Genomic DNA, 26,107 nt, shown 5'->3' on the forward strand with positions numbered 1-26,107 from the left:
TTCGTCAATTAGGAGGAACCATCATCTGATTTCTTGTTGGAAGCTCGAGAACAAGGCCACTCCTCCACCTCCAACCCGCTTTGTTTTGTAAACTCTCTGAGACGTGGCGCCGCGCTAATTGGCGCCCGTGTTCTGCACTGATGCGATTCCGCGGTTCTGAACACCAGGAGGCACTTTGACCAAAACGTGTAAAACCGGCGGTGAATTTCTCTGCGGTTCGACTCTCGGCTTGTTTAGCGTCTCGCACGCTGCCGCAGTCTCAAATCAGCAGCCTGGATTCGACCGCCGTCGGTTCCTTCCATCCTGCTCAGGAATCTGCTCTGGTTTCACCTCACCGGAAGCGACCCGGGCTGTGATGCCCTCCGGAGGGCGCCACTGAGCAGCCTCCTCTACTGATGTGTCTCGTGTTTATTCAGGAAATTGTGGTGGAGTTTATTCGCTCAGTGACAATTGTTTTTTTTTAATCGATCGTCAACTTTAGATTCAACTGATGCAGTTTCCTTTAGAACACTACACTATCAACATGTATAGCTATCATATATTCCATCTGTAGAATAGAATAGAATAGAGTAGAATCAACGTCATCTATTTGTCCCATGGTAACATTGAATAGCTGCCTGATATCGAAAAGTTGGACATATATTTTAAAATCAGTTCTTTCTGACGATTCTACAGCCAGAAAACAAAGGAGTGAAGACGCGACGAGGTGTTTTCTTCTTTAACAGAGGGCTTTTCTAACTTGTTGCCACACAAACATTGTGTGTTGAGACGCAGTAGCGTGACTCCTCAGGGTTGGAATGAACACATGAGCAGGTGTCGCCATGGTGGCGTGACTTCAGTGATTCAAGCCAGAAACACGACGAGACGCCGGCAGGTGAATGACTGTAAACGGCGACTGCCGGTGGAGCCGAGACGATCGGGGCGATAGGAAATACTTTCCTCCAACATGGTGGAGTGAAGCAGGGTCATCCGTCTTTCAACGATCAGAACGTTTGATCTGCGCTAACCTTCGCTCTGAGGTGAGCGGAGTGCAGAACAGGGGCATGATGGGAGCTCACCCTGAAGATCATCGACACAGGCTACAAGTTAGACATGCACCCATACCAATACCAATATCAGTATCCAACCTGATACTGGTATCAGTATCAGTATCGTACCTGATACCCGATACCAGTATCAGGTCCAATTCCAATACCAATATCAGTTTCGTATCTGACCTGATACCCGATACTGATGCTGGTATCGGTATTGTACCTGAGTTGTTCCTGACACTGGTGTCGGTACAGCACCTGATACTCGATACCAGTATCAGTATCACACCTGATACCCAAAACCAGTTTCTGTATCGTACCTGATATCCGATACCAATATCTGTATCGGACCTGATAGCCGATTCCAGTGTCTGTATCGTACCTGATACCTGATAGCAGTATCTGTATTGTATGAGTTGTTCCTGATACCGGTATCGGTATCACACTTCATACCTGATACCTGCATCTGTATAGCATCTGATACCAGATACCAGTATTGGTATCGTACCTGATAAAACATACCAGTATTGGTATATCGTACCTGAGTTGTTCCTGATACTGGCATTATTATCGTACCTGATACAGATACCAGTATCAGGTACACGGCAACGCATAATCTTCGCACATTGTTTACATATGGAGTATGAATTTATCACCTAAGGTTAGTACTCAAAGTTTCAAAGGAGGAGTTTTGTAACAACCCTTTAAATTCTATTCAGCTTTTACGTTGGCGTGAACGTTATGAAGAGCTGATTACTACAGCCGAGGTGCGCGGTAGCAGCGCTGCGATGGAGCCGATTTACACGACGATGGAGTCGGAGCGTTTCCAGAAAGTGTCGTGGACTGAATCCCTGCAGTCCGTAGCTTTTCTCCGTCATCAATCCTGAAAGCGATTAACAATGAGGAGCGCTCTGGGGGCTGCTGAAGCGGCGGGAAACTGATGTATAAGTGAAATATAATTGAAATCAATTCACTATAGCAATGAAAACAGACTAATATGCTCATAAAGCTCAAACTGCAGACGTTTAATGAGCGGATCCGTTTTGTTTTTTTAATTGACTTCATAATTTCACATTGACCTTCTGCGGCCACATGGGGGCGGCACTTTATTCTGAAGGGTACAGACATAATCCTGCGCCGTGACCAGACCGGAACACTCCTGTTTGTGAAAATCAAACGCGCTAAAAGACGCTGTGCAAGTTTCTGTTAACAGTGAGGTCAAACTTCTTCATTCTTTCTTTCTGCATGTAAACAAATGTGTGTGTGTGTGTGTGTGTGTGTGTGTGTGTGTGTGTGTGTGTGTGTGTGTGTGTGTGTGTGTGTGTGTGTGGGGCGTTAACTTACCGCAGCACCTTGAGATCCAGCAGCGCCAGCCGGCCCCGTTTCGCCTTTTTCCCCCTGAAGACACGACGAACCCTTCAGCACAATTAACTTCACATTTTGTAGAAATGAAAACTTTCGTGCAGTTTCGCTTTCGTTTGATGACTTCAAACGAGTGCAGAAGTTAATAACATGAATTACTTCCTTCAGAAATCAGACGCCACCTTAAACTGTCATAAACTGGATATATGAAGCGCCTGGAAACACCTTGATGTGTGACATGAGTGGAATTCCCCTTTAACATAAGAAGATGAGAGGATGGCAGGTAGTAAAGAGTAGAGATGCATCGATGCCACTTTTTTAAAGTACAAGTACGAGTACTAACCTTTAACTACTTGCAGATAGCGAGTACCGATACGAGTACAGTACTTATTAAATGACATTAAGAATAATTAAAACTGCAGACAAACAATAGCCCGAGGCGTTGTGTTGCTACAAACGTCTCCTCCAACTTTATAGTCCTTTATCCAGTCAGACTTTATTCATGTTTAGCATATAGCATGTAGCATCGCTGCTGTGTGAGGCCTGAACCTCTTTAGCATGTAGCATGTAGCATCGCTGGTGTGTGAGGCCGGAAACTCTTTAACATATAGCATGTAGCATTGCTGGTGTGTGAGACTAAAACTCTTTAGCATGTAGCATGTAGCATTGCTGGTGTGTGTGACTAAAACTCTTCAGCATGTAGCATGTAGCATTGCTGGTGTGTGAGACTAAAACTCTTTAGCATGTAGCATGTAGCACAGCTCGGAAGCTGTCTCTCAAGCCGTCGGCGTCGCTCATCCTCTCGTCGACCTGTGGGCGACGTTGCTGACCGATGACGTCAAGCAATACTCGCCGGGTTGAATCCGGGAACCTTCCCAAGTAGCATCAGAACCGATACCCGATACTAGTATCTGTGCATCAATACTAGGCCGTCACTTTAAAAAAAAGTTGAGCAGTCAGTAAGTCTGAAAGCTCCTCTGCCGCCGGGACTAACCAGAACGGTCCAGATTCGACGTGTCGTGAGTTTTGGTATCCCACCGCGGTTCCTTATTGACGTCCGAGTCCGAGGCCGGCGGCCAGAGGCCTCGGCGGTGGGCCGACGGCTCGTGAAAAGCAAAAATTAAAAACAACAAACAAGCACGTAGCGAGCTGTAACACAACTTGTGAAGCGGCTCCAGCGCCGCCACAAGCAGGGAACACGAGGAACAAACAATCTGTAAAATGTATTCTGGTGCCGCAGGCCGGTCATTAGCGCAGCGACTCGATGTTGTTCCCTGTCGCAGGTTTCACTCTCTGCACCAGAAACCAGACCCACAACGTTCACACGGTGAAATCACTGTCTGCTTCTGGACACGTCAGGCAGTCTTAAACCCCAAATGTTCGCCACAGCGTCGGTTATGTTTAAGTCTTGTATTCGCCATGTGTTACACAGTCCATAAAAAAATAAAAAAATACTTATTTAATGTTTTACTCTTTGATTCACGGGACAAATTTGAAGCCATCTGTTTAAACTTTATGACTCCCCGACCCCCTGCTGCCCTGCCAGGCCTCAATCCCACCACTTCTGACCAGACACGTAAATCTGTCTTTAAATAGAACTCAAACCCCTACAAGTATTTTTTTTTGACGCTTAGAATAAATAAAAGCTCATTTAGTTCTTGACACGTGGCTCCTTCTTAGTGAAGCGTCTATTGACGGACTCTATTTAGGACCCGCGGGGTCGTGGACGTCTCGCAGGTCCATTCAATTGATTTAATTTTACCGGAATTTCCAGACTATTGAGCCACAACTGGATATAAGCCACACCCACCACATGACATGAATTTCCCTGCGGGATTGCAGGTTTATTTGTTTGTTTGTTTGAGAGACAAAGAGAGAGAGTGAGACAGAAAAAGAGCGGTGGGGAGAAAAGGCAAGTGAATTACAGCAAAAATACTCAAACACTGAAAGTTTAAGTTAGGTCGGAGTTACGTGATGCACCTGAACGCATCACCCATGCGTCTGCCATGAAGCACGTTAACCCGTAAAATTCCATAAATCAGCTGCGTCATTGTTTAATCCCCACGGTTCAAACCGGGTGAAAAAAGTAGCGGCTCATAGTCTGGAAATTACGGGTAATTAATGTTCACGTCAGCATTTCAGCCCGTCGACCGCTCTGCACCTCGTTCACTTTCAAAACATTCTGACTCATCCAGGTAAAACAGTTCATGGAGATCATCGGCGTGAAACAAGAAGCCTTTTAGGCAAAAAACAGCATCAAGTATAAACATGCAGGTAATGGAGAAGTTAAACAAAAAGTCTTGTTCACTGCTTCAATAAGAATAGAGGGAATTACAGAGCGTTAACATCAAAGCTACCGTGAGCAAGAGATTTAAAAGTGCCGTAAATATGAGCATTTTCAGGACGCACTCAAAGTTTTTGAATCAAAATATATATTTGGGGTCGTAGTGGAAAACAAAGCAGATCAGGACGGATTTTTTTTTTTCTGCTTCATTTGAGTTGCCAACGGCAACAGACGCTGATCTCCTTTGATCTCCTCCATGAGGTGCCTCTGCCATCCGCTTGGTATGGGACATTTTTTGGCGAAAGGTTGATAAAATGCGTACAAACGGATAAATAGATGAATAAATAAATAAATACACGCAGACAAAAGCACAACCTTCCCTTCCCCCAACGTTTGTTTTATGACGGTAACAACAGCACCAACTAGTGGCCCAACGTGAAAACTATATCGATTTCAGAACGCCGTGGTGTAAACGGGAAACTTTTCAGCATGTTGCGTACCGGTGAAACGTGTTCGCCGGAAGACGTGAGCGGCGCTGGATCTGTTTCCGGTCGACGACCGTGTCAGAGCCCCTGAACGCTTGTTCCATGTGGGAATCTTCCCAGTCATGTGGGAATCTTCCCAGTCCTCCCAGGCAGCGATGATGTTTCAGCCGCTCAGTGAACCAACAAACAATTAGGAAGCAACTTGTTCCACATTTAAAACGCCCCCGATACGACGAGTGCCTCATGTTGGATTTCAGGACTAATAGTCTTCGGCATTGTCTCAGACAGTTTTTTAACCTCTCACCACTACAGCTGCTGAACGAGTTTGATTATTAGAACGGATGTGTGTTTGTATTTTACCCTTTGTGGTCGGATTAAAAACGACTGTTGGACGGTTTGCAATGCAAGTTTGCTGGAGAAATTCAAGTTCCTTCAACATCAGAATGTACGAACTTGAACATCCATGGACATTTATTTTATTTTTTTTCAATTTCGATCAGAAATCCACCGCTCATCACGATATAGACCGCCACAAAAAAGCTCCATACAAGTTTGTTTTCATCTGTTAGTCCGCTAAGCTTCACACTGTGCTACATTGCTATGGCGGCGAGAAAAAGACGCAGGCCTCGTTTACACAAAAATTCATTGAAATCCTGGGCTCCGCCCCCTCCCAGGTGAACCGAGTCCCGGACTATCCCAAATGGAACATCTCCTTGATGGACAAAGTGGAATAAAAGACAGATCAGACATCAGTCCGGGTCTCTATTCACTCACTTCCTGACATTTCATCTACCGTTATGTTGTCATGTTGGACTTGTCCCATGGCCGTCCATTGCTCAGTTTAAAGTATGTCATCAGACCCAAAAAAAAAAGAAAACAGTTGAATTTGCTAATGGCCGATCATTTAAGTGCTGAACTCAGCTCTGGTCCAATCAGGACGTCCATAATTCCCACTGAGGTTCTATTTAGGTCAACGCATTGTTTTAACTGCTGGTGAGAGAATTTGCTCATAAAGTCTTCATCTTGTAAAACCATTATGAGACTTCTTTATTGTCTTCAATATAAAATGTGATGTAAAAGGGATGTAAAAAAAAAAAACACCAAATGAAAACAGAAAAAGACAAAACAAGCATGTTTAAGTTGTAATGTAAAGTGTAGGGCTTAATTGAGTCTTTGTTCCCAGCGTGTACGCTGCGAAAACATCTTTTAAAAGGTCAGAGTCGTCTGGCTCCGGCTGTGACCCCGGATGAACCGGGACTTTCTGCCCATCTCCACTCGTTTGCGGTCGAACTCCGGCTCTGCAGAGCGTCCACACTTCCAGCGCTCCCTTTGTGTCCGAGACCTCTGTAGAAAAACGTGTGTTCAGCGCGCCGAGCGACTGAATTAGCTCCCCGCTGCATGTGTTTTCTTTTTGAAGTGTCTCGCCGCACGGCGCACATAAAGCCCTGCGAGCAGCAGACCTGGTAATTACGCAGCCCAGACGCCCAATAAACCGGAGGATGACATAAATCCCTGGACGTGTTGAACAAGAGAAAACTGGGGCGGGACGCTGGTCCGACGCCGTCCTTTCGTTTAAGCGGTAACGCGACGCTTAAAGCTGCGACGTAAAGCCGGCGACCGCCGCACGTCACACCGCCGAGCAAAGCTCGGACGGATCACGGTCAAAGACCTGCGCCGCGAGTCCATAAAAGATAAAGGCGACCAAAACAACAAGGCAAGAATCTGCGCGTGACCGCGGCCTTTTATAGCCGAGGTTCTGTACGGACAGCGTGAGAAATAAAGACCGGCGATGCTGAATCAGCAGGATGCTTAACGAGCAAAATGTTTCAGTGAACAACGCCGAATACAGGCAAAACTAGAGCTGCACTCGGTAGAGCGCGGACCTTCGTCAACGCCACAACATGGAGTTACCATCGCTAGCATGTTCGCCGTTAGCTCATATCGATGCTAACTAGCGTGTCAGGTAGCTACATCACTGTGTGAAACGCTGAGCAGGGAGCGTCTCCGTGACAACAGTTGTTGATCTCCTTTGATCTCGATGAGGTGCCTCTCTCATCCGCTTTGTATGGGATCTTTTTGTCACGGTTTTTGGGGATTTATTCGGAAATATTTAGCCGTTACCGTGGCGAAAACTTGGTCAAATTCATACATGCATACGTACAAACCAATAAACAAACTAGAGCTACACTCGGTAGAGGCAAGCCTTTCGCCAACGACGCATTTCTTTGTGGAACCGAGTTAGCATCGCTAGCATGATAGCAATTAGCTCATATCGATGTGACAAGATGAAAGGACATTAATGGAACATTTTTTTGCAGTTTCACTGTTTTTGGGGAAATATTTGGAAACGGTTAGTCGTTAACGTCCCAAAACTTAATCGATTGGTCCTTGGATGATGACAAATCATCCCTGGTGATATCATGCAGTTTGGGTGAGTAGTTTTTTCCAAACAGTTGATAAAATACATACATACATACATACATACAAACCAATAAATAAATAAATACGCACAATGAAAACATAACCTTCTCACCCAACTTTGGTTGGCAAAGGTAATCAGGGTTTCAACGTCTCATTGCTGGTCGCAGGCAGAGTTTTGACCCCGGCCCAAGAACTGACCAGGTGCTCCAGAAATTGATTTGGACTCGGGAACCGTTGGTGGCAAATATTGACCAAAGGAACAAATCTGACAACAAATTTTACCTGGAAACGGCAGAAACACAGAAATCCTTTGTAAATTCGGTATACACAATGATTCTGTACAATAAAACGCTTGTTGCCCAACACTGAGTTGTAAATGTGATATTGGAAACACCTGGTTGGTTTTTTGGCTGCACTTGTAGTGATGCACCTGCTGATTAAACCCTCATGTGCATCTAAACATGGCAGCAAACACAGAGTCTCTCCTGAGGACGGAGACATCTGATACTACATCAAACAGGGGCGTTTCCCAACCATATATAATCCCGCCAGCATGTTCTGGGGTCTCCTCCCAGCTGGAAGTGCTCAGGAAACCACCAAACAGAGGTCAGGAGGAATCTTTATCAGATACACAACAACCTCAAGGAGAGTTGTTTTTTTAAACTGGAACAAGCAGCCGTTCTAAAACATGGCGAGAGAAACTCGGGGCAGTTTACACAGGAACCATTTCAAGTGGAAGCAATAAACACATTTATGAAAACGGCTCCCAAGGGGGAACTTCTCGAAAACGGAAACAGGCGAAAACACAACTTTTCCAGAAACGCTCCAGCTCAGTCTTGAGTGGACGACAGGAACGCTGCTCCTGGTTATGACAGTCACAGTAACTCGTTCCTCTGCACATGCTCAGTCGAGCCAATCAGAACAAAGTTTCCTCCGTCGTGTCATGACTCCCTGTCTATATTCTCCTGGACTCACCATAATAACAATCCAACTTGGTGGTTTTATTTTGACAGTCACCGTAGTAACAGTCCAACTTGGTAGTTTTATTTTGACAGTCACCGTAATAACAATCCGACTTGGTGGATTTATTTTGACAGTCACCGTAGTAACAGTCCAACTTGGTAGTTTTATTTTGACAGTCACGGTAATAACAATCCAACTTGGTGGTTTTATTTTGACAGTCACCGTAATAACAATCCGACTTGGTGGATTTATTTTGACAGTCACCGTAGTAACAGTCCAACTTAGTGGTTTTATTTTGACAGTCACCGTAGTAACAGTCCAACTTGGTGGTTTTATTATGACAGTGACAGTAATAACAATCCAACTTGGTGGTTTTATTTTGACAGTCACCGTAGTAACAGTCCAACTTGGTGGTTTTATTATGACAGGCACTGTAGTAACAATCCAACTTAGTGGTTTTATTTTGACAGTCACCGTAGTAACAGTCCAACTTGGTGGTTTTATTTTGACAGTGACAGTAATAACAATCCAACTTGGTGGTTATATTTTGACAGTCACCGTAATAACAGTCCAACTTGGTGGTTTTATTATGACAGGCACTGTAATAACAATCCAACTCTACTCGAATGTTTGTGTTCTCCCACTGTTGATGTTTAGAGCTCATTGTTCTCTGCTGCTTGTGTGTGTGTGTGTGTGTGTGTGTGTGTGTGTGTGTGTGTGTGTGTGTGTGTGTGTGTGTGTGTGTGTGTGTGTGTGTGTGTACTTTCAGTACTAAAACTAAGAATACAGCGCCCACAAGTGGACCAACATGAAAACGTCATCATTTTCAGTGTTTCGGCTGTTTCCTTGCAAACGTCCATCTTTATAAAAACGTTGCAGTGTAATCGGGACCTGAGTATCTTACAGACAAGTTATTGACCTCTCCAAGTTTTAGTTTTCAGTCTCAAGCTTCACTACGCCTCACTACGAGCCTTCGCACTTAGTTTTCTCATCTTCGTCACCCTCCGAACGTTTGCTCCTCCTTCATTCCCGGCTGCTCCACACTTCTTTTACTCGTGTCTGGAGACCCGATGCTTTGGCGGCCCGACGGCCCGAGGGGGGTGGGGGCGAGACCCTGTAACGACCACGTGAGTTCAGAAGCTCTCTGAACTAAATTATAAGCATCAGGAGTTAAAAATGACTGCCTTCAGAATGAGCGACGTCATTTATTTTCAAACGAAAGCTCGACGGCAAACTCCTGCTGATTAAAAAAAAAAATCCCAGTTTGAATTCTAAATCCTTCCCAAACGTAGATATAAGACATGTAGAATTACAGGGACGCTCGGTGTGACATAAAGTACCTCTATCTGTGTGAGACATGAAGCCTCACACAGTGAAATTCCAGAACTTGTGGTTACGAGGCCTAATAAGAGGCCGACATCCACCCTAAAGCTGACGACTCCCCGTATGCTCCGACTGAGCGGAGCGCGGAGTCGTAAATGGCCGGAGAGGCGGCCGTACGGCGCGAGCGGCGATTAAAGGCCTCGCTCAGGCCTCATTACCGACGAGCGGCGCGTCACGGATGGACGAGCAGGAATTCTTTACAGTTGATGAGCGAGGCCTCCTCAGGCAGCGACCACACTCCGAGCTCATTCCGCTCACATCTGGGCTTTTTTTTTCTTTTTTCTTTTTACTACTGTACTTTCCACCACATGTAATCACACTGTGACTCTACACTGTAGTTTATTATGCTTAAATTAACCTTGAAATATTAACAGGCTGAACCAATTGTCGTCATAATCTGAGTTAAGTGGTTCCCTGTTGGGGACGACTGGGATCCCGACGGCATTTCCAGGGAAGCGTTTTTGAGTTATTGTTTCCACCTCGGGAGACATTTTCAAAAAGTTCACACGGGCTTAAATGGACACTCAAAACACAACGAAAGTTTAGCATTTTCTCTTAAAAACACAGTCATAGAGAAGGGTTCTCAATGAAGTCGATCAGTCGATAGTCGGCTCTTTTAATTTTTTCTCTATTATGAGAAATGATGAGATAAATCATAAAAATTTGAAAAAAGGAAATCTCGTGTTTATTCAAAGCTGCTAGTGGTACTATCTGCTAAGGCTGTGTTGTGTTTCAAAAAGTTGTGTTTTTCCTCCGCGTTCCCATGGAGATGGGCCTGAGCATTTTCAAAAAGTTCCACCTTGGGAGCCATTTTCAAAAAGTTGTGTTTTTGGTGCTGTTGTGTAAATAGACGCCGAAAACTCAATGACAGTTTTGTGTTCTCACTTGAAAACTTGTGCACAAGGCCTGAGTGTGATGTGAATGAGCAGATTCCTCTCGCTATGGAAGCAGGAAGACGCAACGGGAAGCGGAAATACACAACGGGAAGCGGGAAGACACAACGGGAAGCGGGAAGACGCAACGGGAAGCGGGAAGACGCAACGGGAAGCGGAAAGACACAACAGGAAGCGGGAAGACGCAACAGGAAGCGGGAAGACGCAACAGGAAGCGGAAAGACACAACAGGAAGCGGGAAGAGGCAACAGGAAACGGAAAGACACAACGGGAAGTGGAAAGACACAACAGGAAGCAGGAAGACGCAACAGGAAGCGGGAAGACACAACGGGAAGCCGGAAGACGCAACGGGAAGCGGAAAGACACAACGGGAATTTGAAAGACACAACGGGAAGCAGGAAGACACAACAGGAAGCGGGAAGACACAACGGGAAGCGGGAAGACGCAACGGGAAGCGGAAAGACACAACAGGAAGCGGGAAGACGCAACAGGAAGCGGAAAGACACAACGGGAAGTGGAAAGACACAACAGGAAGCGGGAAGACGCAACAGGAAGCGGAAAGACACAACCGGAAGTGGAAAGACACAACAGGAAGCAGGAAGACACAACAGGAAGTGGGAAGACGCAACAGGAAGCGGAAAGACACTACGGGAAGTGGAAAGACACAACAGGAAGCGGAAATACACAACGGGAAGTGGAAAGACACAACAGGAAGCGGGAAGACACAACGGGAAGCGGGAAGACGCAACAGGAAGCAGGAAGACGCAACAGGAAGCAGGAAGACACAACAGGAAGCGGGAAGACACAACGGGAAGTGGGAAGACGCAACGGGAAGCAGGAAGACGCAACAGGAAGCAGGAAGAGTTCCTTGAGGCTGGAAAGTAAAGAAATGGACGTATCAAGTTTTTATGACATATTCAAGTAAAACAACTAATAAATATCTCAAAATCCTTTTAATAAATTCATCCAGAAAACTTGGAAGTGTTTTGCTGTTGAGAATCCTGTTTCCAGAGTAAAGTCTGACTGAATTCTTTTCCTCTTTCTAATCTCTGACTGTGATCTCGGTGTCGTCCGACTCGGCAGCAGTTATAAACGCTTCATTTCACAAATTAAAGCCTTCGGTCTGAGGACAAGTCGATGAACTCGGCTGTTGTTTGTTTCTGTGTTTTCGCTGAAGGCAAAGCGAATCCTGTTAATCGTCACGGCGCTCAATGTTCCCTGACTTTGTTTCAGGGAGAAACTCGTCTGTTTGTTGCTCTGGCCACATCTGGGAAGCAGCGCCGGACGGCGGCTTGTTCCAGGAATCAGAGAGACTCATCTGCGTCCACCTGACATAATGAAAACTAGTCAAAACAATGTGGCAGGCCAATAGGTGGCGCTGTAACGCTGCCACAGAAATACATCAAAAATGGAGAAAAACACATCGAGCATGAAAAAACTGAGAAATGGACAAATCCAGCGTGTGTCCTTAATAAAGGGACGAGCATCAGCAGCTCCTGCAGCGCCACCTGGAGCAGGTAGTCCGCCATGTTGATGTTGCTAAGTGACGTCACGGAGAGAGAGGCAGGGTTATAGGTCGAGAGGCGGTGCCATGAGGTCATTGTTTCAGCAAATGAGTGTCTTGTCCGTCCACACGTCAAAGGCAAGACGGCGTTTTAGAACTCCTCCACTCTGGAACTTGTTTTAAAAACCTCGTTTTCAGGCTCTTAAAATGTGGCGCCGTGTAGAGGATCGGATAAAAACGATCACATGAAATGGTGCAAACAGAAAATGGTCTCAACAAGCGAAGCACATTTACCGATACCGATACCGATACCGATACAGATACAGATACCGATTCCAATGCCGATTTCAATACCAATACCGATACCAATACTAATACCGATACTTTATACTGATGCCGATGCCGATATCAATACCAATACCAATACCAATACCGATACCGATACCGATACCAATATGTAATGGGCCCGATAGTGCAAAAAGTATTCATTCTCCAAACATAAGAAAAGCGCCAGGGTGAGGATTCTGTCCATGTTTGCAGCCTTTATTTTTCCCGAATGGACGGCGCACGCTTATGACGTTTTATCTCACGTCGAGTCGGTGCAGATTCACCTCGTTCAGTCTGCAAAAGCGATTATTTTTATTGAATTTCACACGGTGGTGAACAGTGTGAAGGCTTCGACGTTAGTGGAGCCCTGAGACGGACTGAAGATAAAGTTCTCAGAAAATATGACGAAGAGGAGGAGGAAGACGTTTCGTACAACAACAGCAAGGCTTCCAGATTCTCAGGTAAAGCAGTTTGTTATGAAAGCAAGTAGTTTCTCTAATTACTTATCAATCGAGTGAAGCTGGAGTCCAGAGATGTGTGGAAGTACAGACGCCCACTTATTAACTGACGTGATGTTTCCGCGTGTGGCTTCATCTCAGTGTCACAACAGGAAGAAATCCAGTGGTGCTGAGGAAGTCGTGGCTGTTTTACTGGACATGGTTCCTAATGACTTGAAGTTCAGCTTAATTAAAGATGTTTGCTAAAGCTCCACTTGTAATTTTATTATTACCTGCTCCGCTCTGTGGGTTTTTATTCCAAGCAAACCAACGGTTGGAGTCGAAATTACTTCCTGCTTTTTTCAGGCCACTTCTCCTTCTAATCTGAATCCCGACCGGGTGACATCTTCGTCTTATTTTAGCTTCTTCTGACTCTTTTCCCTTCCTTGTTCTCTGTTTTAGAATCTCTGATGAAAACGGGTAGAATTAGGAAATGTTTCTTTTCAAATGTTGTTGGTAGCTTGACTCCTTCCTTGTGTCTCTTGTCCTCTTTTGAGAAACTTTAGAAATAAAAAAAAATAGCACACATGATCTATTGCTTATTATCACTTTTTCATACCAACGACCATTGATATTCGATGGGAAACATTATCTGTGAGGCAGCATGAGATTGTGAGTTGAATTAATTCACCACAAGCTGGAGAGCGGCTGATTTAAGTGCCATTCACACGACCACATTTCAAGTTAAAAGGCGTCATTTTGGCGTTTTGCGTTTCACAAACTGTTTTGAACATTTTGAATAAGAAATGGCCGAAACGTAGAAAATGATGTAGTTCTCATGTTGGGCCACTAGTAGGTGCTGCTGTTACCTTCGCCAATGAAAGTTGGTCAAGAGGATTATGTTTTCAACTGTGTATTTATTGATATTTTTACCAACTTTTTGCAAAAATCACTCACTCGAATGGCATGAAATTCACCGGGATGATTCGTCATCATCAAAGGACCAATCGATTATATTTTGTGACGTTGACGGCTAACTGTTTCCGAATAAATCCCCCCCAAAAACTGCAAAACAAAATTCCCATGCAAAGCGGATGAGAGAGGCATCTCATGGATGAGATCAAAGGAGATCAGCGCCTGTTGCCATGGAGACGCTCCCTGCTCAGTGTTTCACACAGTGATGGAGCTAGCTGACAGGCTAGTTAGCATCGATATCATGCTCGCGATGCTAACTCGGTTCTGCAAACAAATGTGGCGTTGGCGACGGTCTGCGCTCTACCGAGTGTAGCTCTAGTTTGTTTTTGTAATAACCCCCCCCCCACACACACACACACACACACACACACACACACACACACACACACACACACACGTGCATCAGGGAACAACACTCTAAACATTAACAACGGAAGAACACGAACATTCTTTTCTAACAGTCCCACCTCGTGTGTCGTTTTCACCTAAAGCAAGACCAAAGTTTTCCGTTTTTACTTGAAAATGTTTAGTGAACGACGCCTTACACAACCAGCAGAGCTCCACAACAACAAAACAGCAACAAATCAACAGGTTTGCCTGAAAGCATAAAACAATAGATGATCAGTAAACCTACGCCGCAGCTTCACTCTACACAAGAATCCATGAGGACTATGGCCACTTAATGAATGACGTCATCATACGTCAACATGCATGAAGCACAGAAGACGGTGGATGTTGGTCACTGCAGTTTGTTGTGACTATGAAGTGGGTTAGATAGATTAAAATGTAGAAAAGCAGCTAAAACAGAGGTTGAAATGTCTCGTTTGGACAGAAATCTCACACCAGCACGTCTCCTTCTCTGGTGAATAAACAGAAAACACTCCGGCGGTGTAATTTGCGTGGAGCAAGCTCACTTCAATGTGTCAAAAACACACCTCAGGACCGCGGTGTGCTTCCACCGCCGCGTTTCCTGCTTCCTGCTGTTCACAGGCGTCTGGCGGAGCTGGAAGCGTTCGTAGTTGTTTTGTGGTCTGGTCCAAACTGCACTTTACACCCAATTTTAGTCTCGCGCAGGAAAAAAGCATGTTTGTCGGCTGTCGGGACCAATAAATGTGGCGTGTGTGTGTGTGCAGGACGTCGGGTTATTGAGGCGTTGTAAACCAGCTGACAATTCACCAACTACTCATGAAACACGTGAAGGAGTGAAAACAGAAAACCAGTGTCTTCATTTGGTTTGAGTTGAATTAACTCGAACGAGTCTTTCCTGTGGTTTAACTCTTTGTTTTGTGGGATTAGATGCCCCGCTGACGTGTCCTGGATTATATGTTGGTTTGCACTGACCTCTGGTCCCGGTGGGCCGACTGGTCCGGCGCTGCCTGCTGCTCCCGGTTCCCCCTGGGTTGGTCAGACAATGAACACACTCAGAGGCCACAGTCGAAACCACATCACCATCAGTGTCGGGCTAAATGAAGGCCAGTGCAGCATGCTGCAGAGTGCAGCATATCTGGAAATAATCTGGCAATAATCTGGTTTCCTGCGCAGATCTTACCGTCGGTCCTGCGTCTCCTGGAGGTCCTGCGTCACCTGTCTCACCAGGTAGACCCTGCAGGTAGATATAAGACTTCATTGATTCAGCAATCTTCATTGCTGAGTATGTTCAAGTATGATTACTAATGATGTTCAACACACGAGGAAACGGTTATGTGAAATGTACACAGTGGAAAATAAAGGGTTCAAGTGGGTGATTAAAGTAGCGGACCTCTGTTCCCAGCTCACTGTCTATTGAATTGTTTGTGGTTTAAACTTTATTTAAAATATTCTATATGAAGGAGAGATTTAGGGAATTTATTTAGATTTTAATACATATTTTTATTTAATTGACACTGACAAGAGAATGTATATGCTCATTTTTTTTTTCTGTTCTGTAAAACCATAGAATTAAGACTTATTTATTTATTTATTTATTTATTTATTTATTTATTTATTTATTTATTTATTTATTTATTTAGGTATTTATTTATTTATTTATATATTTATTTATTTATTTATTTATTTATGGTTACCCAACCAATGTAATTGTTTATTTTGTGTTCTCTTGGACAATGTAAAACTTGGATCAGATTTAAGTTTTTATTTTATTTATCTAAAAGAATAGTGTTGGGTGTCACGTTCAACTTTGACAGAAAATAGATATTTAAATAGAAATGAGCCTTCTGATACCTTGAAATGTCACTTTATAGTAGCAGGGAACATTTAAAATTGACAAAAGCAGTGATTTGTTCTATATTGTGATTTATTTCCATATTGATTTTTGTTCCATCTGAGTTTCAGACTTTCAAACAACAATCAAAGATATTCTCACATTTATTTTATCATTTGTTTAAAAATGGCTAAAATCCCAATGCATCGGCGAATTGTGTTAAATAATATAATAATTACAAATGGACCTGAGCGTACTGACCCTTATGACACTTTTAACACACATTGTGTACAATAACTTATATTAATGCAAGAGAGTGGATGACAGATCAGGGTTTTGCAGAATGTAGTACTGCAGTAAAGAAAATCCAACATGTGGATCACAGACTTGCCTTTGGTCCTGGAGAACCCGGTTCTCCTGATGAACCCGGATCCCCTCGGTCTCCCTAAGCGGCGTACATGAAGTAAAGTTCTGTCAGTACTCGCAGCAGATTGGGGAAAAAAACAACAACAGTGACGCAGAAGCTCAATGAAATACTTACTTTGCTCCCTTTAAGACCAGGTTCACCTCTTGGTCCCGTGGGGCCTTCGTCACCCTACAGAGGAAGAGTCGCAGACGTAATTAGACTACAGCTGGATTAAAAAGTTAAAAATAAATGATATCATAAACACAATTAGACAAAATCCGTCCTTCATTTATTCTGGTATAAATGTAATCCAAAGAGGTTTTTTTTGCTTTATTGAGTAATATCACATTTTAATCCTTTGATTATATATAGAAATCTGCCAAAAAACTTAGAATCATAGTGCCAATAATTTCTGCTTTCATTGACCAATCAACGTCCCATTTCAGAACTTTAAAACCTAAAATATCACGACCATTGTAAAGTGGTCACCAGGAGATCTTGTTCTAAAGCCCCTGTGGTTTAATTTAACGTTAATTACCAGGTTTTAAATCCAGTCCCAGACCTAATAAGGAAGCTGCTTTATTGAGGATAACCTGACACCGCAGCAGGGTTTTCATTAAATTTGTCTTGAACAAGAATACAGACTCTTACAGAAGCAAAAAGAAACTAATATATGAGACTTTCTGTTTCTTTTTGGGAGAAATCTTCAACTTAAATTTAATGATACATAAAACAGGGTATCATCGGCGTATCGAGAGATGCACCGATTGCTGTCCTGTCGTCGTATACTTCTCATTTTCTTAATCCCTATATGAGACGTCTACAAACTTCGAAACCATCTGAAAGTAGATAAATAGAACATTCAGTCATTCTGGGGACCCTTAGAATTATACAACTAGAGTGTGTAAACAGATTCAACAATGTTTTATCTCATTTTTATACAGCTGTAAAATCGAAGTGAATTCAGGCATCAGGACAATAAAAAATGAATAAGATCAGTATGAGGAGATTTGCAAAAGTGTAATAATCTCCACACAGCTTCACCTTCATCCCTTGTAATCCAGGAGGACCGGGCGTGCCGGGATTTCCTTCTTTCCCCTGAATAAAACAGAAACACTATCGTTTAGTTCTGTTGTGTTCAGACGCGACGTGACCTGTCTGCTGGAGGAATTCGGCCGCATTCACACTGCGAAGTCAAGGACGACGTACATTTGACGCTGAGAAGATACATTGAGAGGATATTTAGGCAGGAAAGCAGGAAATCGTTGAGAATTGCATCTTATGCTGCAAATATTTCCTGGGAAGTCATGTGACCTCCTCAACTGACGACACGGCGGCCATATTGGATCATATGATATATATATATATATATATATATATATACACAGTATATGATGTAATTCCACGTATGGATGAGGCCTGTATCTCCTGAACGCATGATTCCTTTTCCATCTCACACTGTCCAGAAGTAGATCCGGTCGGTGTCATTTAATACCAAACAAATCAGAATTGTGTCACATGACACTGACAGTGTAAAACCGCCATCAGCAAACCAACGATGAACGAGGTGTAGAAAGCGATGACTTACAGGCTTCCCGTCGGGTCCAGGTGGGCCTTCTCTTCCCTTCTCTCCTCGGAAACCCTGCATCAGAAAAGTACTGTGTCAATATAAAAATGAAGTAGTCTCCCGCAGAGGGAATACTTCAATAATGTTACGCCTCAAACGGTAGTTCCACTGAATCAACAGACCAGCCGTCTGAAACCTTTACGACCAAAAGAGACTTTTTTGTGACTTTCCACCAATTCAAGTTTAACTGGAGCCACAAAAGACGTTTAACCATTTAAAATTACATATTAAGTTTTGTACTGTTAAAAACTGCATCTTATGCTGCATATAAAAAGATTCAATTACAATTTAGAATGGTGAGCATATCATGACATTTTAGCTGTTTTTGTACCGGATTTTAGCAGTTCCAATCTTCTTTTTCAGTATTTAAATTCTTTTATTTTTTGACATCATTTTTCCATTTTAGCTGTTTTTAACCATTTTGGCTCTTTTTAGGCATTTTTGCATTTTTGTTCCCCCTTTTTTATTTCGTTCTGTCAAGTTCAATTCTTTTATTCTAATTTACATTCTATTCCAGTTCTTTTTTTCTAGTTCTACTTTCTAGGAATTGTAGTCAATTCTGTTTTTATAAGCCATTTTAATTTTTTCTTTAATTTCTTTTTAACCAAGAAATAAGAGTTCTTTTGAAGATTACTCTCCTGTGCACATATAATAGAAATAAAACTGCATACATCGTTTCACAGGTTCTTTGACAACATTGATGAGGGAAAGCCAATGTCTCGGAATCGAGCAACTTGGTTCTTTTCTCTTTAATAAGAGAACCCAAACAGGCCCAGCAAACCTTATAGCCGACACAAACATCAGTAATGCGCCAAAATAAACTCCTTCCAGTGAGAGTGAACAAGGGATTCAGTCGATACACTATTTGTACATCCCATAATAACGACAGTACAGGAGGAACCTGGTGCCAGATCCAAGATGGCCGGTTGTTGTCGGACTGTCGCGTTGCAGTGTGTTAGCGTGTTACCATGCGTCCCGGCGGGCCGCGCAGCCCCGGTGGACCAACTACGCAGTTGCAGTCTTCCTCCTCGTCGTCGTCGGTGGCGGTTCGGTTCAGAGGACACTGAGGGGAACATGAAGACCTCCAGATGAACAGGCCGGTTTAGATTCCAGCGGTCGAAAATTTACCATCAGGATGTGAGCGCTTACCCTGTCGTCATCCTGGAGGGGGCAGAAGAAACGAGAGAACGTCAACATCGTTTTAGTCGGTAACAGAGCCCATGGTTGGCGACGGCAGCGAGGCGTCTTACCACAGAGTAGATTTCACAAGCCGTCTCTCGCTCGCTCTGGTGAGGGTCGCAGTACAGACGCAGCTTCTGAATCTCCACCTGCATGAAAGTGACGAGGATAAGGTCATGACCTCATCGTACGAGTACTAACCTTTAGCTACTTGCCAATCACAACTTGCAATGCTAGTACTTATGAAATACAATTAAGTCTAATTCATACTTCATACACAAATGATACACAAAGACTATGTGTTGCCGCGAACCACCTCCAACCAGCCTCTGTGTCAATGCTACGTCACCACCGTCAGTCTACAGTAGCATAGCGCAGAGCGCAGCGCCTCTCTCCTCTCTTCTGTGCTACTGTAGACCGAGGGACCGAGCTGCTGGTGATGAGAGGATCAGTCACTTTAATCATGTTTAGCATGTAGCATGTAGCATGTAGCATAACTGATGTGTGAGCCCTGAAACTCTTTAGCTTGTACCATGTCCCATTGCTGGTGTGTGAGTTCCAAAACTCGTTAGCATGTAGCATGTAGCATCGCTGGTGGGTGGGCTCCAAAACTCTTTAGCATGTAGCATGTAGCATCGCTGGTGTGTGAGCTCCTGAACTCTTTAGCATGTAGCATCACTGGTGTGTGAGCTCCAAAACTCTTTAGCATGTAGCATGTAGCATCGCTGGTGTGTGGGCTCCAAAACTCTTTAGCATGTAGCATCTCGCATTGCTGGTGTGTGAGCTCCTAAACTCTTTAGCATGTAGCATGTAGCATCGCTGGTGTGTGGGCTCCAAAACTCTTTAGCATGTAGCATATCGCATTGCTGGTGTGTGAGCTCCTAAACTCTTTAGCATGTAGCATCTCTGGTGTGTGAGCCTCAAAACTCTTTAGCATGTAGCATGTAGCATTGCTGGTGTGTGAGCTCCTAAACTCTTTAGCATGTAGCATGTAGCATTGCTGGTGTGTGAGCTCATTTTTCATTACATCCTGTCATTTCGTTGGATTGTGTTAAAATGTCTTTTCTGGTTTAGTGTCTTATCCTAATTTTTTTTTTTTATCATATCAATAATCACTCGTGACTCACAGCCACGCTGATGTCCGTCCCTCGCCTCTTAGCCACGTGCGTCTCCCCGTTGATATAGATGGGCTCCACCGGATCCAGCAAGGTTTCCCGGATCAGTTCGTCGTCGAGGAAGCCGGTGACGTGACGCGGCCTCACCAGCACTTTCAGCTGGTGCCACTTCCCGTCATACAGATCCTGGATCAGAGCGAGAGCCGGAGAGAAACCTCCGATCTTTACGATTATCGCAAACAGAACGATGAATTAACAGGTCCGATCTGTTCCTGTGGCTGGTTCCCGTACACCAGCACCTAATTTTGACCCACGACGTATTAAGACCAAAAATAAAAGTCTCTTTTTTTTTTTCCATCACAAACCAAAAACACGGGAGCAAGAAAACAGAGCCGCTATTGTTTGTTTGGGACGGAGCCTCAGCTGTCATCTGGAAGCGACAAATCACAGGCTTCACCCTCGCGCCACATCAAACCCAATCAAACCTAACAAGTGCAAACACAAGCGGGGCATAATTACCACCCTGTTGGGCGCTGAGGCGAAGGTGTGTGCTGCTGCTGGGCGTCGTGTGGAAAACGGAACGAGCCGCACCGAGATCCACTGACGACTTTCCACTGGGGAAAATCAGCGGTTTTGGGGCAGGAGACACTTTCTCTGAGGCGCCGTCACTTTACGTCCTCACCGGTTCAGAGGAGAATTGGACTGACGGTGAAATAGCCGCTGGTTTGGCTCCCGGCGTGGCGGCCCAGTCAAACCTGCTCAGAGCCGCTAAACGTGACGGGGAGGACTTCCTCAGTAACACAATGCGTTCTTTCACGACACACTGCGCCGCTTATGCTCCTTAAGTCTTTGGGATTTTTTTCTCCTCACATTCATGCTGGCAAATGTGGTGAGCAAACAATATTAGTGGTGTTGGGAATAACGCTTTTTACACATTTCAAGTGAAAACGCATCGTTTTTTGCGTTTGAGGCGCCGTCCGCACGAGAATAAAGGGACGTCTTTCCCCGTCGTTCTTAAGAAGTTTCCCGCCCAGACGGGAAACAATGCACGCCGCGCTGCGTGAATTGTTGGACAAAAACAATGAAATGGCGTTGTTGTGTGTACGGGGCTTTTGTTTCAGAAAAGTTTCGTGTTCACACAGCAACAGTTTTAAAACAATGTTCGTTTTGATACAAACAGCAAAATCACTGAAAAGTACGTAGATATCATTTTGGGCCAGGGGTCGGCGCTGTTGGTTGTTTTCATCATGGAACCACAAACACTTTTCCAAAAGGCTCGGACTCCATCTCCATGGGAAACAAGGCTAAACACAACTTTTCTGAAATGCTGCTATTGTTCTCTGTTGTATGTGTGTGTGGTTCCAATCCAAAATCCAAACAGCAGCACCCACTGGTGGCCCGGCATGGTAACTACATCATTTTTAAAACGTAGAGTAAACGTGAAACTTTTCTGAAACAAAAAAAACAAGAACAATGCGGTTTTACATATAAATATAAGTATAAACGGGGCCTAAGAGACTCAAATCTGCAGGAACCCTTCTCCAACTATGGACTGCTGAGGTCCGTCCAGTCAATTGGGTCCATCCGGTCGGTTGGGTCCGGTCCGATCTGGTCCATCCAGTTCGTTCGGTCGGTTGGGTCCGTCCGGTCAGTCCAGTCCGTTCAGTCGGTTCGGCCGGTTTGTTCGATCCGTCCGGTCCGTCCAGTCCGTCCGGTCGGTTTGGCCGGTTCGGCTGGTTTGTCCAGTCTGTCCGGTCTGTCCGGTCTGTCCGGTCCTCACACCCACCTGAAAACCTTTGAAGGCGACTCTCTGCTCCTCCTCGGTCACGCTGGTCGTGGTGAAAGTGACACTTTTGTCTTTTCCGTTCAGCGTCACGGCAGCCTGGACCTTCCTGTCCTTGGAAAGCACCCTCCAGAGGTCAAAGGTCAGCCTGCTGGAACTCCCCTTCAGTCGCAGGGTGGACACAAACACGTAGGACGGAGGGAGGCCTTCTGGGAAAATGTCCCTGGTGGAAAGACGTTGCGACGTGATGACACGTGGTGCAGGTTGACCGCCGCTCTGGTCTGCAGGCAGAACGATACCTGGTGTTCTCGGCGATGTCCGTGGCGGCGCTGAGGGCGAAGGCCGTCTCAGAAAGCAGGGAGCCCGGGATCTTCTCCGCCTTCGACTCGATGTTCATGCCCACCATCAGCTCGAAGCCTTTCTCGTCTCGGGATGCCACAGGGATCCGTGTGGGGCACACTGACTCTACGGAGAAAAGAGCATTGCACTGAATCAGCTCATTTCCAACCACTGCTGAGTAAAGTTGCTGGAATTCGGCAGTCGATGACAGTTTTTAGAACCTTTCATGAAGTTATTCAATCCTTTAAACGTCTTCATCTCATGATCATTGATTTAGTTTTGGATTAACAATTTAAGTTGTTGTTGAAGAAAGAGGAGAAAAGATACTTCTTAAACCAAAACTCTTTAAGACAAGGATTCCAAAAGCACTGGGCCTTTTGAACCAAACCTTTAAAAAGAGACTCAAACCCTTTCGACTGGACTCTTCAAACACACCAAAAATGCCTCATACTCTTAAAATACACACAGAAGAGTTTTAAACCCCTGGAATCATCAAATCCTACCTGGATATTTAATTTTGAACAGACCAAAACTTATGGAACTTGACTTGTTTAATCCAGTTTGTTAAACTAACATTTTGACAAAAGACTGGAACTTTATTGTTACTGTCCGTCTCCTGAGCATGTGCAGAAGAACTGTATACTACAGCGGTGCGTCATGTGTACTACCAGCATTTCTACCGTCTACCCTGCTGGAGCGTTTCCAGAAAGTGTTGCCCGTCTATACGACAGCGGAGTCGGAGCGTTTGGTAAGACTAATAGTCAAGATGAGAAGTCCTTTAGCCAGGAGAAGGTGATGGACACTCTGCTGGAGCAAATCTCTGACCTTCACACAGCTTCTGCTCCATGGATTCTCGGATGCGGTCGATGTTGGTGTAATCCTCAGCGTACAGCACGTAGGTGGACGACGGCTTATTGGCAATCGATATCAGCTCCGAGGTGGTGATCTCACTGCCGACTCCCACAGCAAACACTGTGATAGCCTGAGCTCGAGCCTCCATGCTGGCATCCACCTAAAGAGTAAGACAACAAAAAAAAAAAAGGTTTTCTATGCCTTGATTCGGTCTTGACACGGTCTTGTCTGAAGTCCTAGGCATATATTCACCACGTCGTCCTGAGATTTTCCGTCGGTGACCACCACGGCGATGCGGTTCTTGACCACGCTGCCCCTCTGGGAGGTGGAGAAGACGTGGTCCACCGCAAACTTGATGGCTCTGCCTGTCTGCAAGAACGAATCACACAATGGCTTAAGCTGTGGAAACCATCAATCTGCCTTCAAACAGCGTGAAGCTCAGTAACCAGCCTCGTTCTGCTGCACTTTATCAGCGCCCACTTTTCACATTAACAGCTGGAAGCGGGTTTATAGGACATTTTATTGCAGTCAATGACTTCACTCCACTGCTTGTAGGTGGCCAAAGTGAACAGTAGGAGGCAGTAGTGCAGCATCATGAGCCCTCAAACGTTTCTCTTCAAGCTCCTTTTCTGGTCTTTTTGGTCTTTCTGATCGACCACTTCACACCTCCACCACTTCTCCACTTTTACCATCTTATGTGTTCATTTTCACTTTTTTTGTCGTTTCAAATCAATTGATTACAATGGATGTACTTATATTGATATTAGTATCGGTTCCAATACTGCATTGAGTACTTGTATTTGTACTTGTATTCATGAAAGCTGCCTTTCTTTTCATATCAGTTCAAAACAGACCGCTGTTCTACCTGTGTGTTCCCTCCCAGGTAGCCGATTCCTTGTATAGCCTGGATGAGCTCTGCTGCCCCCTGGTGTTTTCCCAGAGGAATCTCCAGCCGAGGAGTGTCGCTGTACTGGATCACAGCCACCTGAAATGATAAGATGACGATAAGTAGGGATGCGCCAATACCACGTTTTCTTAAAGGACAAGTATGAGTAGTAACTTTGAGCGACTTGCCGATACCGTGTACCGATAGAACTACTTATTAACTGCCAAAAAGACAGATTTCCTACTCAATATACAACCGATATGTGAAGGCCAGCGTCGACGCTACGTCACCTCCGTCAGTCTATAGTAGCATAGCGCAGAGCGTAGTGCAGAGCGTAGCGTCTCACTCCGCGAAGCTACTGTAGACTGTATACCGAGGGACCGACCAGTCACTTTGATCACGTTTAGCATGTAGCATGTAGCCTCGCTGGTGTGTGAGCCTGAAACTCTTTAGCATGTAGCATGTAGCACAAAGATACGTACTGAGCTGTTAAACTACGGACCGACATCGGGCTAACTCTGCTGGTGATGAAGTTTCTGGTGATGAAGTTGTTGGTGTTGTACAAACTATCTTTCTCTTCCCCTTGATATTTTGTCAGAACATAATTTACAGACGGTCTCACTTATGTCACTCCCAGTAATATTAAAGAATCGCCAAACCGCAGACATCCCTCAGGCTCTGTTGCTACCGGCAACATTATTGACAGATGATGTCATGTAATACTCATCAGGTTGTATCAAGGTTTTTTCTTTCAAGTACTAGTACTTCGTGCAAGCATCGGACCTGGTACAACTACAATCCTACCTGCGTGTAGTGGGAACTGATGTCGAACTGGCTGGTGATGTTGATGAGCCACTGCTTGGCCGTGTCGAAGTCCGTGTACCCGACACTCCAGGATCCGTCAACGATGTATACCAGGTCGTTTACCGCAGTGCTACAGCCTAGACACACACACACACACACACACACACACACACACACACACACACACACACACACACACACACACACACATTATTGTGGCCGTGTCGTACAGCACTTTGTTTTGAAGGGTTACTTCAGGTGTAACGGAGTCGTCTGTACCTGCTCGGACGTCGCCGTCCTCCGCAGCCTCCAGCGGCGTCAGCAGCAACATCACGGTCCAAACTGACCACGGCAGCATGGTTCTGTCGGGGGAGCGGTCAATCTCTGCAAAACCCAAGGAGACAGACGTAAGAAAGAAAACCATCTCATATGCCAAACACGTCGCCACAGCGACAGGAGAGGAAACCACCAAACTGCTGAGCCAATAAAAATTCTCCTGAACCTTCTGAGTCAGCAGCAATAAACTCCAGGTTAGATCTAAACCTGACTTAGGGAATCCGTCCAACACCCTGTCCTCAAAGTGTTAATATCCTGGCCTTAATGTGAAAGGATTCAGGGTCTACTGACATTAGAAATTACACTCTGAAGGGGGAAAACCCATCATTATCCATGACAGTTGTCGCCACTAAAGAGTCTTCAGCCTTGTGATTTTTTATTTTATTTTTGACTGAATGTCTGATGGTGGGAAAACTCTGGAATCCACCCGATACCGCATATTTAAATGACAAGGACCAATACAAAGCTTTAGCTACCAAGTCTACACGGCAATGTTTCAAAGACAATGTTCTTTT

At 44.8% G+C, this 26,107-nt stretch overlaps 1 protein-coding gene across 1 annotated transcript in view; it reads right to left on the reverse strand.

Annotated features, from left to right (window-relative positions):
• The window catches only part of LOC308125456 (uncharacterized protein), a 60,302-nt gene that overhangs the window by 28,863 nt on the left and 5,332 nt on the right, over positions 1–26,107 (reverse strand). The window contains exons 2-19 of the mRNA XM_080489202.1: positions 25,536–25,640; positions 25,257–25,393; positions 24,432–24,551; positions 23,819–23,935; positions 23,540–23,726; positions 22,675–22,840; positions 22,379–22,598; positions 20,605–20,778; positions 19,549–19,626; positions 19,448–19,459; positions 19,266–19,361; positions 18,260–18,313; positions 17,716–17,769; positions 16,807–16,860; positions 16,657–16,710; positions 15,615–15,668; positions 15,407–15,460; positions 2,376–2,429 (exon numbers count right to left, since the gene is read on the reverse strand). Coding sequence (XP_080345328.1) covers positions 2,376–2,429; positions 15,407–15,460; positions 15,615–15,668; positions 16,657–16,710; positions 16,807–16,860; positions 17,716–17,769; positions 18,260–18,313; positions 19,266–19,361; positions 19,448–19,459; positions 19,549–19,626; positions 20,605–20,778; positions 22,379–22,598; positions 22,675–22,840; positions 23,540–23,726; positions 23,819–23,935; positions 24,432–24,551; positions 25,257–25,393; positions 25,536–25,614 — 1,764 coding nt within the window. The 5' untranslated portion in view covers positions 25,615–25,640. The remainder of the gene's footprint in view (positions 1–2,375; positions 2,430–15,406; positions 15,461–15,614; positions 15,669–16,656; positions 16,711–16,806; positions 16,861–17,715; positions 17,770–18,259; positions 18,314–19,265; positions 19,362–19,447; positions 19,460–19,548; positions 19,627–20,604; positions 20,779–22,378; positions 22,599–22,674; positions 22,841–23,539; positions 23,727–23,818; positions 23,936–24,431; positions 24,552–25,256; positions 25,394–25,535; positions 25,641–26,107) is intronic.

Source organism: Lipophrys pholis (assembly GCF_963383615.2).
Source record: "Lipophrys pholis genome assembly, chromosome: 20".
Taxonomy (NCBI): domain Eukaryota; kingdom Metazoa; phylum Chordata; class Actinopteri; order Blenniiformes; family Blenniidae; genus Lipophrys; species Lipophrys pholis.